Source organism: Heterodontus francisci, chromosome 8 (assembly GCF_036365525.1).
Source record: "Heterodontus francisci isolate sHetFra1 chromosome 8, sHetFra1.hap1, whole genome shotgun sequence".
NCBI lineage: Eukaryota > Metazoa > Chordata > Chondrichthyes > Heterodontiformes > Heterodontidae > Heterodontus > Heterodontus francisci.
Window position 1 is genome coordinate 37,742,180 of NC_090378.1, and position 16,605 is coordinate 37,758,784.

The window sequence follows — 16,605 nt, forward strand, 5'->3', positions numbered from 1 at the left end:
GCCCTCAGACACACACAGTCCCCTTGCACAGACCCCCAATACACACATCCCCTTTGCAGAGCCCCCAGAAGCACACAGTTCCCTTGCACAGACTCCCGATACACACAGCATCCTTGCACACCCAACATAGCGGCAATGGCTGCAGTAACCCCACACCTCCCCTATGCTGCTCTGGTCAAGTTAGCTTCTCTCTTGCTGCACCAAGGCCTCTCGCCTCGGTGCCACCAGCTTTTGAGGGTCGCAAAACTGAGTGTCACACATCAGCCACAAAATTACGGATTATTCATAAAATCGCTAATAATTACAAACAAATTAATGCTAAACAGCATTTCAATATTTCAAATTAGGTTGCTGTCGCGTCAGGGCATCCATACCGCCATGGTACTTCCCTGCCTCTGACATCATCAGTACACTGCGGTACGACACCAGGTTTCAGGGCAGACAGCTCTGCAGAGATTCTCCACCCCCAACACCACCGAACCCGCCTCAGATGGGAGCACAAGATTCAGCCCACTGTGAGGGAAAGAGTTTCTCAATGTGATTTTCCCCAGGGTGACCAATTAATGGCCAGAGGGCGGGCTCATCATCCAGTTAAGGATGGCAGGCATGCTCTCGAAGCTGGAGAGACAATCAGAGGTTTTCCACCTTGAAAGCAGCAGCCCAGTGAGAGAGAGGGTGCTTCAAAATGGGGGCGTCTCTCTCCAACTTCTTCAAACGTTAAATTATAAATGGCATTTATAGCCTGGCCACCACTGTGAGAGGAGGGGAAGCCCTCTCTACATGGTGATCTGCTGCTGCTCCTCACCCAGGCAGATAGGGAAGTCCGCTAAGCCTGCCTGGAGCGCTGACCACCCCCACCCACCCCCCACCCCGCCAACCCCGGCATGCCACCAGGAGGTCACCTCCAGGCAGTTAAATTGCCCCCTGCCAATTCTGAGAACCTGGAGGTGACTGGAAAATCCCAGTCGGCCTCCTTCAATTGGCAGGCGGGTAGCCCTACTCCTCCCCCAGTGCTGTCACTGGCCAGTCATATCCTACATGGTAGTAAGTCTCCTTACAACAGGCGGCACAGTTCTACAACCATCTCGTTGCTGACCAGTTCACATGCAAACAGTTCCTCAAGGCCGGTGTGACAATGCCTGCAAATATGGTTGGAGACATCTTGATGGATGTGGCCAGTCAGGATTACTGGCTGATGAGCACTCTCAATAAATGACTAAAGGTGCCAAAAAGCAAGCGAGGCAACACAAGGACTATTACTTTCATCCAGTTTGAGCTGGAAAAGAATATAAACAACATCTCAGTGAGTATTTAGCAGTTAACTGACAGCAAATACTAAATGACAACAAGGTTAACTCTAACAGTACTTCCACCTGAATGCCTATTTTAAAGGAGCATTCATTTAGAGACGTAGTTCAGAAGTGGCAACTGTTGGAAATGCCACCTTGGTTATTAATTGGTTATTTAAATACCATTTCCATGCAGCAGGCAGCATTTTGGTGAGTGCTGCTAGTTTCAACACTGCAAGAAAAAGAAAATTGTCCTGGTGATTATAGGGGCAGAGATTTGGCTGAATTGATTCTCATCTCATTTTCCAATCTGACTCTGTCCAAAACTATGCACAATAAGCAAGGATAATCTAAGCCTTGTATAGATGATCTAAAGGACTAATATATTTAGAGTAGACATCTTATGCCACCCTATGGCAGTCATGTGATATTACACACACACTATGCAAAGCAAATTGAAGGAGTTGGGAAGAAAAGAATTTCCGAGGTAAAATACTCCTCTGCCTGGTGGGATTTTTTTTTTTAAATCTTCTACTTTACAGGAGAGATGTTAATTTTAATTTTTCTAACATCAGCCTCATGCTGCACAAATAACTGGACCCATGGAGTTCAGAAATAACTGTATACAGTCTAACTGTCCATGATTTGCTTAGTCTGTCAGTGTTTTGAGTTCAAAGTCCACTTGTCCACACATATTGATAGAAGACAGAAGATATTCAGGTTCTCACACTTCTCTCCAAAGCACAAGTGTGCAGGTGAGTGACGGAGCAGCCCAAGTACCTGATCCCTTGGTTGTCGACTGCTTAATTGGAGGTGGTTCTGCATGAGGTACGGAGACTAATTCTACTATAGCAGATATGGCTAAAAGGGAATTTAATTGAGGTAGTTTAAAATTATGAAGTTTTGATTGGGAAGCCAATATTTTTAAATTATCAATGGAAGTGTAGAGAGGGGTTAAGAAGAATTTCTTTACACAGTTGTTGGAGCATGCTATAGTTTGCCACAGGGAATGGCTGTGGCTGAAAATGACTGCCTCTTTTAAGGGAAAATTTGTTTCATTTATCAATGGAAGGAGCGCAGCGCAGTAGAATTATTTACGGACTGTTCTAGCAAATCACCGGCACAGAATGTATGGCCTCGTTCTGTACTGTAAGCGTTTTGATTCTATGGTTTCATCCCACAGGTCAGCATGGTAGCATACCTGCAAGGAAGTGAAGGCAGACTTGAAGTCACAGCTGACTGATACTGTCACTGACTGACTCTGCCTGCTTTATGTTGAACAGTAGCTGCAGATGTCCTTGCAGCACATAGTATAGCTTTGTCAATACTATTACCCACAATCGCTGTTAGCTAGATGTACAAAGGGCCTGCAGATCTGGTTAATGGGTATGGCCAGGATGCTGGCTGTTAATCGCCCTGGTATGTAGTGCTACTGAAAGCATGGGATAACACGATTGAAAGCAACATCACATTTAATCAAGCATTGACTTATTTTAGTGTTGCTATTGGGTGCTGTCCTAGCTTCCTTTCGGTATAGAAATCTCTGTATTCTCTAATCATCTGCCAAACAAGATATATTCTGCTCTCTCTGCAGGTATAGGTGTACAGATACCAGCAGTTGGGCACGGAGTGACTCTTGTGCAGCACAATTTGTCTGGTATCCCTCCATTGTTCTTCCTCTTCTTTTTAACACCTCATGTAGGGTATCCACACTGAGAGCAACTTGCATTTATATAGCGCCTTTAAAGAAGAAAAATGGATCAAGGTCGTTCATAGAGGTGTAATCAGACCAAAAGGGATGTTGAGCCAAAGAAGAAGATTAAAACTTGATCAAAGAGGTGGGGTTTAAAGAGGGCATTAAACGAGTAGAGGAATGTGGGGAGGTGGAGAGATTTTGGGAGGGAAAGGATCGAGTTACAAGCGAATAAGTAACATCCCTGCTTTTAACTGCCCACCCGCCCAGTTTCTGCCAGGTGATAGGGTTACAATTGACCGTTCTATCTCTTATGTGCACAATGGTTGACGTGGCACTGACTGCCCTCCTCTGTGCTTGGTGCACCACCTTCACTGGTGGCTTCCTATCTTGGGTGCTAAAGAGGCTGTTTTCCCTTGCTCTTACTGGTGCTGTAGCTAAAACCAAGCAGTAGATCAGCAGTCAGGTGCAGGAATCCCACTAGAAACCCAATCTTAATATCAAATTAGGAGCAACCCCTGGAAAATGCTGTCAATTGTTGGCAGCATCTTGTGAGCAGGTGGAGGTCCCACTGTATCATGGTTCCATGGCTCAGGAAAATTTGAGCCTGCAGCTTCTTCCATATTGCTTACACTAGGCATCCTACACCCATTAATATTGGTAAATTACATGCAGGACCTCCCTGCCCATATTTCCATATTTAAATGAAGCTCCTACCACTTTAGGCAGGAGTTCCCACTGACCACACCAATTCCTATCAGAAACAAATGTCCCATCAATGTGTTCACACTGACGAGAAGTTGTTCAGGTGCTCTCACTGCGGAACTGAGCTCAGGCAATCAGACCACCTCACTGTACACCAGTGCACTCACACTGGGGAAAGACCATTCACCTGCTCCGTGTGTGGGAAGGGACTCACTCAGTCATCCCACCTGCTGAGACACCAGCAACTTCATAATGGCGAGAGACCATTCACCTGCTCCGTGTGTGGGAAGGGACTCACATAGTCATCCAGCCTGCTGAAACACCAGCAAGTTCACAAGTAACTAGAATGGTTGGATTTTCCTGTTAATAACATGCAGGATTGAACCATGTTCATTGAGGTCTGTTTCTGCTGATGTAGGGGAAAAGATTTGCAAGGTGACAAGGAAAAGGCGGGAAAGTGGAGCTAACTGAATTGTTCTTGCAGAGAGCCGGCACAGACACGATGGGCTGAATGGCCCCTTTCTGTGCTATAACCATTGTTACAACCAGGTGAGAAAGGTGTCTAGCGGTCTTTTACTGTCTTCACCTGGATATATTGTAACAGGGTTTAATTTTAAACACACTGTGTTTTGAGCTTCCCCTTTGGTGAATCCGTGTTCACCACATTCCAATTGTAAGGCAAGGAAATGAGCATAAACAGGCTTTCTTAGGTTTAAAGAAGGAAAGTGAGATTTATTAAACCTAAACTCAAACTTTAATACAGTTAACGCCTACGGATATACAACGTGCTCATGCTAGCATGCATACACGATACACACATGCAAATAGGGACAGAAAAGAGCAGAAGAAAAATAAAATGGAGAGATTTGAGGCAATATCAGAAGAGTTTCTTGTTTACTGTGCTTCGAGTTCACTGTAGTCCTTTTGTAAGTAGTCTTGCTTTTCATTGGGGCCCAGTATTCTTCTTAAACCCCCTTGTTTATTGTAGGAGACTTTTCTCTCTTGGGGTTCATGTGTCTTCAATGGTTTCCGAAGCTGGTGAGAACGAGATGAGAGCAGACAGGAGAGAGGTGCTCTCAGTCCAGGAGAAAACAGCTTTTTAATTTCAAATTCCTTGTTGGAAGTTCAAATTCAAAAAACTCCAATAATCAGTTAGTCATGTGTCCCAAACTGGCCTGACCATGTCTGTTTATGTATTCGGCCATCTTAGTAGTTAACCTGGAATGCTTCAGCGTCTGGTAATCAAAAGTTCATTGTGGACTAAATTGGAGCAGGGAATAGCTCCTTTGTCCTTTGAAGTACTGTTTGTTGATATGCTAATGTCTCTCTCCAGCCAAAGTCTCCAATTGTTTTGTTAAAGCAAGTTCTTTCTTCACCATCAGCAGTTTAAAATCAATGTTCATGTGGCGAAATTAATTTTCCTCATTCTTGGCAGGTGGGGTCTTGCCTGACACCATTCTATGATTCTACAATATGGTCAGGGATGAGTCAACAACAACTTATTTAGCACCTTTAATGTAGCAAAATGTCCCAATGCACTTCATAGGAACATTATCGAACAAAATTTGACGTCAAACCACATAAGGAAATATTAGGACAGATAGCCAAAAGCTTGGTCAAAGAGGTAGGTTTTAAGGAGCATCTTAAAGGAGGAAAAGTGGTAGAAAAGCAGAGAGGTTTATGGAGGGAATTCCAGAGCTTAGGGTCGAGGCAGCTGAAGGCGCAGCCTCCAATAGTAGTGAGATTTTAAAATTGGGGACGCGCAAGAGGCAGTTTTGGAGGAATGCAGTGATCTCAGAGGATTATAGGGCTGGAAGAGGTTATGGGGGTAGGGAGGAGTCAGGCCCTCGAGAGATTTGAAAACAAGGATGGGAATTTTAAAATTGAGGTATTGTTGGACTGGGAGCCAATGTGGAACAGGGTGAAATGAACATGTTGATGGGCAACATTGTATTCAAGAAGCTTAGAGACAAACAGTAGCATAGAGACATGGTAGTTTGTACTGGCTCAAGGTGGGAATTTCAAAGGGGTGATAATCTCTTTTTGAAGGGGTTGCTAGAAGCAAGATAAAGGTTTGTGTTGGCAAGCACAGGGACAAGGAGAAAAAACAGAATTAAAGGAGGTGGTGGGCTTCATTTGGAGAGACAGTTCAGAGGTGGCAACAGTAGGAAATTCCACCTTGATGTGCGCAGAAGAGATTTACCAGAATGGTAAAGTTGATAAAAAGGGAAAAATAGAACATGAGAGTAAACTAGCCAAAAATATAAAACAGATTGTAAGAGCTTTTATAATATAAAAAGGAAGAGAGTAGATAAAGTAAACTTCGGTCCCTTAGAGCAGAGACAGGAGAAATTATCATGGGGAATGAGAAAATGGCAGAAGCATTGAACAAATACTTTGTGACTGTCTTCACAGTAGAAGATACAAGTTACATACCAGAAATAGAGGGTAACCTAGGGGCTAAAAAGAGTGAGGAAATTAAGGTAATTAATATCAGCAGAGAAAAAGTATGGGAGAAACTTAAGGGACTAAAATCCAACAACTCCATGGGACCTCATGGCCCACATCCTTGGGATCTAAAAGAGATAGCTGCAGAGATAGTGGATGCGCTAGCTATGATTTTCTAAAATTCCTTAGATCTGGGAACAGTCCCATCAGATTGGATGTTGGCAAATGTAACATTGCTTTTCAAGAAAGGAGGGAGAGAGAAAACAGGGAACTACGAGCCAATTAGCCTGACATCAGTCATTGGAAAAATGTTGGAATCTATTATTAAGGAAGTCTTAACAATGCACTTAGAAAAGCATAGTATGATTACAAGAAGTCAACATAGTTTTCCGAAAGGGAAATCCTGTTTGACAAATTTATTAGAGTTTTGTGAGGATGTAACTAGTAGGGTAGATAAAGAGGAACCAATAGTATACCTGGATTTCCAAAAGTCATTCGATAAGGTGCCACACAAAAGATTAATAGACAAGATAAGGGCTCATGGAGTTGGAGGTAATATATTAGCATAGATAGAGGATTGGTTAACAGGCAGGAAGCAAAGAGTGGGAATAAACAGGGCATTTTCAAGTTGGCAGGCTGTGACTAGTGGAGTGTTGCCAGGATCAGTGTTAGGGCCTCAGCTATTTACAATCTATATTAATGACTTAGATGAAGAGACAGAGAGTAATGTATCTACATTTGCTGACAATACAAAGGTAGGTGGAAAGGTAAGCTGTAGGGAGGACACAGAGAGGCTGCAAAGAGACAGGTTAAGTGAGTGGGCAAAAGATGGCAGATGGAGTGTAATGTGGCAAAGTGTGAAGTTATTCACTTTAGTTGTAAGAATAGAAAAGCAGAATATTTTTTGAAAGGTGTGAAACTTGTAAATGTTGATGTTCAGGGAGATTTGGGTGTGCTTGTACAAGGAACGCAGAAAGTTAGCATGTAAGTTCAGCAAGCAATTAGGGAGGCAAATGGCATATTGGCTTTTATCACAAGGGGATTGAAGTACAGGAATAAAGAAGTCTTGCTACAATTGTACAGGGTTTGGTGAGATCACATCTGGAATACTGTGTGCAGTTTTGTTCTCCATATTTAAGAAGGATATACTTGCACTGGAGACGGTAAAGCAAAGGTTCAATAGATTGGTCCCCGGGATGAGAGGGTAGTCCTATAATGGGAGGCTGAGTAAATTGGGCCTATATTCTCTGGAGTTTACAAGATTGAGAAGCAATCTCATTGAAACATACAAAATTCTGAAGGGGCTTGATTCAGTAGACGCTGAGAGATTGTTTCCACTGGTCAGGGGCACAGTCTCAGGATAAGGGGCCGATCATTTAGTACTCTTCACTCAAAGGGTTGTGAATCTTTGGAACTCCATACCCCAGAGGGTTGTGGACACTCCATCGTTTAACAATGGAAGGTGTCATTGACAGTGCTATCAAGCGGCACTTACTTAGCAATAACCTACTCACTGATGCTCAGTTTGGGTTCTGCCAGGGCCACTCAGTTACTGACCTCATTACAGCTTTGGCCCAAACATGAACAAAACAGCTGAACTCCAGAGGTGAGGTGAGAGTGATCGCCTTGGCATCAAGACAGAATTTGAATGAGTATGGCATCAAGGAGTCCTCGCAAAACTGGCCAATGGGAATCAGGGGGAAAACTCTCCGCTGGTTGGAGTCATATCCAGCACAAAGGAAGATGGTTGTGATTATTGAAGGTCAATCAGCTCAGTCCCAGGACATCACTGCAGGAGTTCTTCAGGGTAGTGTCCTAAGCCCAACCATCTTCAGTTGCTTCATCAATGACCTTCCTTCCATTATAAGGTCAGAAGTGGGGATGATTGCACAATGTTCAGCACCATTCACGACTCCTGAGTTACTGAAGCAGTCGTGTCCAAATTCAGCAAGACCTGGACAACATCCAGGCTTGGGCTGATAAGCGGCAAATAACATAAGTGCCAGGTAATGACCATCTCCAACAAGCGAGAATCTAACCATCTCCCCTTGATGTTCAATTGCATTACCATTGCTGAATCCCCCACAATCAACATCGTGAGGGTTATCATTGACCAGAAACTGAAATGGACCAGCCACATAAATACTGTGTCTATAAGAGCAGGTCAGAGGCTAGGAATTCTGCAGCAAGTAATTCACCTCCTATCTCCCCAATGACTGTCCACCATCTACAAGGCACAAGTCAAGAGTATGACAGAATACACTCTACTTGCCTGGATGGGTGCAGCTCCAACAACACTCAAGAAGTTCAACACTATCCAGGACAAAGTAGCCCACTTGACTGGCACCCCACCCACTACCTTCAACTTTCACTCCCTCCACCACCAACACACAGTGGCAGCAGTGTGTACCATCTACAAGATGCACTGCAGCAATTCACTAAGGCTCCTTCAACAGCTCCTTCCAAACCCATGATCTCTACTGCCTAGAAGGACAAGGGCAGCAGATGCACGGGAACACCATCAGCTGCAAGTTCCCCTCCATCCTGACTTGGAACTGTATCGCCATTCCTTCACTGTCGCTGGGTCAAAATCCTGGAACCCCCTTCCTAACAGCACTGTTGGTGTACCTACACCCCAAGGACTGCAGCGGTTCAAGAAGGCAGCTCACCACCACCTTCTCAAGGGCAATTAGAGATGGGCAATAAATGCTGGCCTACCCAGCAACACCCATATCCTATGAACGAATAAAAAAAATACATTTAAGGCTGGGATAGACAGATTTTTGGTCTCTCGAAATCAAGGGATATGGGGAGCAGGCAAAAAAGTGGAGTTGAAGCCCATGATCAGCCATGATCGTATTGAATGACGCAGCAGGCTCGATGGGCCATATGGTCTACTCCCGCTCCTATTTCTTGTGTTCTTGTTTTGACAGAGGCAACAGGAGGAAACAGTTTTGTACGAAACAAGTTGTGATGTGGAATGCATTATTTGAAAGGGTGGTAGAAGAAAAATAAATAGTAACTTTCAAAAGAGAATTGGATAAATACATGAAGGGAAAGCTATAGAGGGTTATGGGTAAAGACCAGGCAGTGGTATTAAGTAGATAATGCTACGTAAGTGCCAGCACATGCATGATGGGGTGAATAACCTCCTTCTGAGATTATTAATTTTATGATCCTAGTTCATGTCATACCTTGAGGAATTTTGGGTGTTTGGTTTAATTGAATTGAAGAGCAGTTATTGAGGGTTGGTAAGGGCATGCAGGGCAAACAACACCCTTTGTTGATGATAATGATACTTACACTGGAAGAGTTGCAAAAGGGGAGGGTAACCCTATTTGGAGCCAATGAGAATTGATAAATTGCGTGAATGCTGTGCCAACCAACCCCTCACTGTTCCCATATACCATTATTCCCCTTTCCTTCAACCATCTCTCTAACCTGTTCTTAAATGTTGACATGAACTCTATTTCATAATTAACTCTATTTCAATCACTAGCACCAGTACTGTATTCCACAAAGAACCTCACACAAGCTTCTCCTGATCTTTGCCTTAAATTAGATTAGATTAGATTAGTGATACAGCACTGAAACAGGCCCTTCGGCCCACCGAGTCTGTGCCGACCATCAACCACCCATTTATACTAATCCTACACTAATCCCATATTCCTACCAAACATCCCCACCTGTCCCTATATTTCCCTACCACCTACCTATACTAGTGACAATTTATAATGGCCAATTTACCTACCAACCTGCAAGTCTTTTGGCTTGTGGGAGGAAACCAGAGCACCCGGAGAAAACCCACGCAGACACAGGGAGAACTTGCAAACTCCACACAGGCAGGACCCAGAATCGAACCCGGGTCCCTGGAGCTGTGAGGCTGCAGTGCTAACCACTGTGCCACTGTGCCGCCCCAAATATCGTACAATTAATCTTATATCTATGTCCTCTCACACACATTGCTTCGCTCGTGGTCTCTCTCTTCTGATTCTCATATCATAGAGAATCATGGAATCATAGAATGGTTACAGCTCAGAAAGAGGCCATTCGGCCTATTGTGTCTGTGTCGGCTCTCTGCATGAGCAACTTGCTCAGTCCCACTCCCCTGCCTTTCCCCTGTAGTGTTGCAATTTATTTCTCTTGAGATAATTGCTCAATTCCCTTTTGAAAGCCACGATTGAACTTGCCTCCACCACACTCTCAGGCAGTGCATTCCAGATCCTAACCACTCGCTGCGTAAAAATGTTTGTCCTCATGTCGCCATTGCTTCTTTTGCCAAACACCTTAAATCAGTGTTCTCTGGTTCTCGATCCGTCTGCCAATGGGAACAGTTTCTCCCTTTGTACTCTGTCCCAGACCCCTCCTGATTTTGAACACTTTAATCAAATCTCCTCTTAATCTTCTACTCTACAAGGAGAACAGCCCCATTAATAAATATATTATTTATTAGCACTGAGACTCTGGGGTACAAAATCAAAATAGAAAATTCATTATAAATAAAAGTACCCCTTTGAATTAAACAATTTTATTTATTCCACAATAATTAATTTTAATTTCCTTTATCCATAAAATTGTAAATTTACATTTAAAACATTTCACCTATAATTGAATCCATTCCACGCTTTTTCATTTTAACATTATCTTAACCCCAGCAACACCAAAATGACAGCCTACCGGATTGAATATTGAATCCAATAATTTCAGATTATGACTGGCCCTTTTTTATTTTATTTTAGTTTGTTTCATCATTTTTTTTAACCATGTGCCTACCCAGTGTTTTTTTCATGTTTGTGCTTTTGGCTAGGGCTGTACATTATTCTGTCATTTTATACCCTCTCTGAACTAATGCTTTGTCTTTCACCACACCATTAGCACACTCTGCCTTTGCCCCATGACCTCCTTGTCAGTTAATCTCTCTGACCCTCTGTCCGATCAACCCCTTACCATTTGTTCTCTTGACCCCACCCCACCCGCTTTATTTGCTTAAAACCGATTACAATTCTAACCTTTGCTAGTTCTGATGAAAGATCGCTGATCTGATATGTTAACTCTGCTTCTCTCTCCAGAGATGCTGCCAGACCTGCTGAGTATTTCCAGCACTTTTTGTTTTTATCACACCTAAATGATGCTCTGATTCACTTCTCAGGGGTCAGTACTTGCTACAAGAGCCAGACACTCTTAAAGAGACAGCCCCGGTGTATACACATCCCATTGGAACAGAATTGTACCTTCTGCATAACATCTGAGAATGCCACCCTCACCTTTAAATGTCCCTTTAAGAAGTTCCCATTAAGCTGGCCGCGCTTTGTGATGACATTATCGCGCATGCTCATTCTCTAGCGTTCGGCGCGCGCGCTGTTTTGAAAGTTGTTCGTTTTGGTCGCTGTTGTTCGCTAGCGGGTTTAACACGGTTAATGCCAAAGAATGGCTGAACATTTCGGGAGATTGAAAGTGGGACTTATTGTTAAAATTAAACGCAGCAATGGTAAGGAATTATTTTCTAACTGAGGGAATATTAGCAATGCTAAACTCAACGGACTGATTCCCTTTTCTTAAAGCGGAGGTGATTATGGTTCACCACTTTTTAAGTAGTGTTTTCTACGGGAACTTTTTTTTTTACCGTTTCTCATTCTTGTGGGGGCAAAAAAGAAAAGTAATCAAAATACAAAAATGTGGTATATCGGATGGATTAGTGCACATGCGTGCTGAAATAGTGGAGTTTTTGAATTAGCCGCCCTGTTGACGTCACTTGTTTTAGTCCCGCCTGAATCTCTCAGTCCGGCGCTGATTGGATGGTTGGGGCATTGTGACGTCAGTGCTGGCAAGCTATTGGGCGCAGTGATTGCCCATGAATTGGGTCACCGCAATTTGAATTTGCAGCATGTTATGTCCGTATTGAAAGGAGTAGGGGGACTAGCCAATGTGCAGATAACTGTAGCAAGACTCGGTGATACTTAACCCTTAATTTATCGCATTTTAATGGCTTCAAATAAGTTGTATTGACTAAAAGATACTCCTGCAAATGCTGGTAATAAAACCAAAATGTTTGAAATAAGAGGCATAATTCCCTTGCGACTTTTTCAGGTGTTGATGGCACTCTTGCATCTTGCTGCATTATTCTGTTTTATCTAAATGATTAGGAACAATTTTGGACTTCATTCACAACTGTGTAAATGTTTTCTTTAATTTAGTTGTCTTGAGTGGGGAAAATAAACTTAGTACAAAAACATCTCTAAATAAATAAAATTAGTATAAATTGATGGTCGGCACAGACTTGGTGGGCCGAAGGGCCTGTTTCAGTGCTGTATCTCTAAATAAAAAAATAAACATATGGAAATTTGAAACTGATCACATGGGGTTGATGTCAGCCGATGGAATGGAGGCATCTGCTCTGATGATGCTACCTTCCATGACGGTGCTTCTGATATGACCTCCTTTTTCCTCAACCGAGGATTTCCCCCCACTGTGGTTGACAGGGCCCTCAACCGTGTCCGGCCCATTTCCTGCACCTCTATCCTCACCCCTTCCCCTCCCTCCCAGAACTGTGACAGGGTTCCCCTTGTCCTCATTTTTCACCCCATCAGCCTCCATATCCAAAGGATCATCCTCTGCCATTTCTGCCACCTCCAGCGTGATGCTACTACCAGTCGCATCTTCCCCTCCCTTCCCCTGTCAGCATTCCGAAGGGATCGTTCCCTCCGTGACACCCTGGTCCACTCCTCCATTACCTCGTCCCCGTCCCATGGCACCTTCCCCTGCAATCGCAGGAGGTGTAATACCTGCCCATTTACCTCCTCTCTCCTCACTATCCCAGGCCCCAAACACTCCTTTCAAGTGAAGCAGCGATTTACTTGTACTTCTTTCAATGTAGTATACTGTATTCGCTGCTCACAGTGTGGTCTCCTCCACATTGGGGAGACCAAGCGCAGACTGGGTGACCGCTTTGCGGAACATCTCCGCTCAGTCCGCAAGCAGGACCGTGAGCTTCCGGTTGCTTGCCATTTCAACACTTCCCCCCTGCTCTCATGCTCACATCTCTGTCCTGGGATTGCTGCAGTGTTCCAGTGAACATCAATGCAAGCTCGAGGAACAGCATCTCATCTACCAATTAGGCACACTACAGCCTGCCGGACTGAACATTGAGTTCAATCATTTCAGAGCATGACAGCCCCCCATTTTACTTTCATTTTTAGTTATTTTTTCTTTTTTTTTTTACATTTTTTACAATCTTTTTTTTTGCATTAATTTCATTTCATCTTAGTTTGTTCAGTTTGCTTACCCACTGTTTTTTTTCAGGTTTGCAATTGCTGCTGTTCAATATTCAGTGTATTAACAGCTAATCTGTACTAATGCTTTGTCTTTCAACACACCATTAACATATTGTTTGCCTTTGCTCCGTGACCTTTTGGTCAGCTATGTGGCCTGGTCCAATCTACACCTTCTCCTTTGTTATCTCTTGCCCCACCCCCACCTCACTTGCTTATAACCTGTGACTTTTCTAATATTTGTCAGTTCCGATGAAGGGTCACTGACCCGAAATGTTAACTCTGCTTCTCTTTTCACAGATGCTGCCAGACCTGCTGAGTGGTTCCAGCATTTCTTGTTTTTATTATTGGAGGCTTTCTTAGTTGCCTTCAGTTTGAAAGGTCTGGATCTTGATGTAGACAAGTAATTTTATTTTTGGTAATGGCAACATGATTATCCATGGCACATGGGATAGGATACCGAGGTGGAAAAGAAGCGGAGGGGTGGGACAGCGAACCCATATTTAACGACATCTACAATTAGGGGACTGTGTGGTCCAAAAATTGGAAGTTTTATGATCCAAGTGTTATGGTTTAAGTCTGAACACTCCATGTGAAAACTTTCATCCTGAGTGGTGATAATGCTGTACTCGTCTGCACTTTATAGATGGTGATCTTCAGCAGTCCCTCATTTTTGTAACTTTTTGCAGGCTATTGTCCCATTATGTGTCTTCTGTAGCTACTGGTGAAATATGTGAACGTGTTCCGAACATCTGTGAATTTGATGTGAAATGGTGTTTGAAATGTATAGAAAGCATTGAGTTCTCAGGCCTACCCGATGTCTAGCTGCACTAGACACATATATATGACTATTAAGAGAGATTTTCCCCCAAACTATACTGTTATTCCTTGGTACCATGGAAAAGGAGACATTTTGTTGTGATATTGCTATGATTATATGTCTATAATATAAAATGGGTTTCCAATGGAATAGGGAGTTTGTAATAAACTGGACTTCAAAGAAATGAAAGTGCAGGCTAGGCTGGCATTTTTTAATACCAAAATTGAATGAAACAGCTTGTAGGGATTGGAAAGTTGCACATGTCACTCCACTTTTTAAGGGGGAACCAAGGAAATTACAGGCCAGTTAGCTTGACATCTGTGGTGGGCAAGTTGCTGGAGTCTATAATAAAGGATAGGGTGACTGAACACCTAGAAAAATTTCAGTTAATCAGGGACAGCCAGCATGGATTCATGACAGGAAGGTCATGCCTGACAAATCTCACTGAATTTTTTGAAGAGGTGACTAAGGTAGTGGACAGGGGAATGTCCATGGATGTTGTTTATATGGACTTCCAGAAGGCATTTGATAAAGTCCCACATTAGAGACTGTGAACTTAGGTAGAAGTCCATGGAGTTGAGGGCAAATTATTGACATGGTTGGAAAGTTGGTTGAGTGGTAGACGACAGAGAGTGGGGATAATAGGTATGTATTCCGATTGGCAGAATGTGATTAGTGGTGTCCCGCAGGGATCTGTGTTGGGGCCTCAATTATTCATATTATTCATTAATGACTTGGATGATGGCATAGTAAGTCATATATCCAAATTTGCGGATGATATAAAGTTAGGCGGCATTGTAGACAGTCTAGATGATAGCATAAAATTGCAAAGAGATATTGACAGACTCGGTGAGTAGGCAAAACTGTGGCAGGTGGATTTCAATGCGGGCAAGTGTGAGGTTATCCATTTTGGACCAAAAAAGGATAGAGCAGGGTACTTTCTAAATGGGAAGAGGTTAAGTACAGTGGATGTCCAAAGAGACTTGAAGGTTCAGGTGCATAGATCTTTAAAATGCCACGAGCAAGTGCAGAAAATAATCAAAAAGGCCAATGGAATGCTAGCCTTTATATCTAGAGGATTGGAGTATAAAGACAGAGGTTATGCAGCAGCTGTATAAAACCCTGGTTAGACCCCACTTGGACTACTGTGAGCAGTTCTGGGCACCACATCTTGGGAAGGATATATTAGCCTTGGAGGGAGTGCAACGTAGGTTTACAAGAATGATACCTGGACTATAGGGGTTAAGTTACGAGGAGAGATTACACAAATTAGGCCTGTTTTCACTAGAATTTAGAAGGTTAAGGGGTGATCTGATTGATTGAAGTCTTCAAGATATTAACAGGAAAAGACAGGCTAGATAAAGAGAAACTATTTCCACTGGTTGGAGATTCAAAAACTAGGGGGCATAGTCTTAAAAATTAGGAGCAGACCGTTAAGGAGAGAAGTTAGGAAGCACTTTGACATGCAAAGGGTGGTAGAGGTTTGGAACTCTCTCTCACAAACAGCAGTTGAAGCTCGAACAGTTGTTCATTTTAAATCTGAGATAGCTGGATAGATAGATTTTTGTTGAGCAAAGATATTAAGGGATATCGGCCAAAGGCAGGTATATGGAATTAGGCCGCGGATCAGCCATGATCTCATTGAATGGCAGGACAGGCTCGAGGGGCTGAATGGCCCACTCCTGTTCCTATGAAAAAGTTTCTTCTGAATTCCCTACTGGATTTCTTGGTGATCATCCTCTTTTGATGGCTTCTCATTATGCTCTTCCCCACAAATTGTAACATTTTCTTCTGTATCTACTCGATTAGAGTCATACAGCACAGAAACAGGCCCTTCGGCCCATCATGTCTGTGCCGACCATCAAGCATCTAACTATTCTAGTGCCATTTTCCAGCACTTGGCCCGTAGCCTTGTATGCTATGGCGTTTCAAGTGCTCATCTAAATACTACTTAAATGTTGTGAGGGTTCGTGCCTCTACCACCCCTTCAGGCAGTGTATTCCAGATTCCAACCACCCTCTGGATGAAAACATTTTTCCTCAAATCCCCTCTAAACCTCCTGCCCCTTATCTTAAATCTAAGCCCCCTGGTTATTGACCCCTCCGCTAAGGGAAAAAGTTTCTTCCTATCTATCCTATCAATGCCCCTCATAATTTTGTATACCTCAATTTTAACCCCGCCACCCCCCCCCCAACCCTGCTCATCCTTCTCTGTTCTAAGGAAAACAGCCTTAGCCTTTTCAGTCTCTCTTCATAGCTGAAATGCTTCCACCCAGGCAACATCCTGGTGAATCTCCTCTGCACCCTCTCCAGTGCAATCACATCCTTCCTCTAGTGTGGCAACCAGAACTGTACACAGTACTCCAGCTGTGGCCTAACTAGC

The 16,605-nt window shown here is 43.3% G+C and overlaps 1 protein-coding gene across 2 annotated transcripts in view; it reads left to right on the top strand.

The window, feature by feature from the left end:
• Nucleotides 1-11,495: 11,495 nt before the first annotated feature.
• kif2c (kinesin family member 2C) overlaps nucleotides 11,496-16,605 on the top strand; it is a 104,627-nt gene continuing 99,517 nt past the window's right edge. For both annotated transcript variants that reach the window (XM_068036390.1, XM_068036391.1), the window contains exon 1: nucleotides 11,496-11,623. In XM_068036390.1, the coding sequence (XP_067892491.1) occupies nucleotides 11,563-11,623 (61 nt within the window). In that variant the 5' untranslated portion in view covers nucleotides 11,496-11,562. The remainder of the gene's footprint in view (nucleotides 11,624-16,605) is intronic.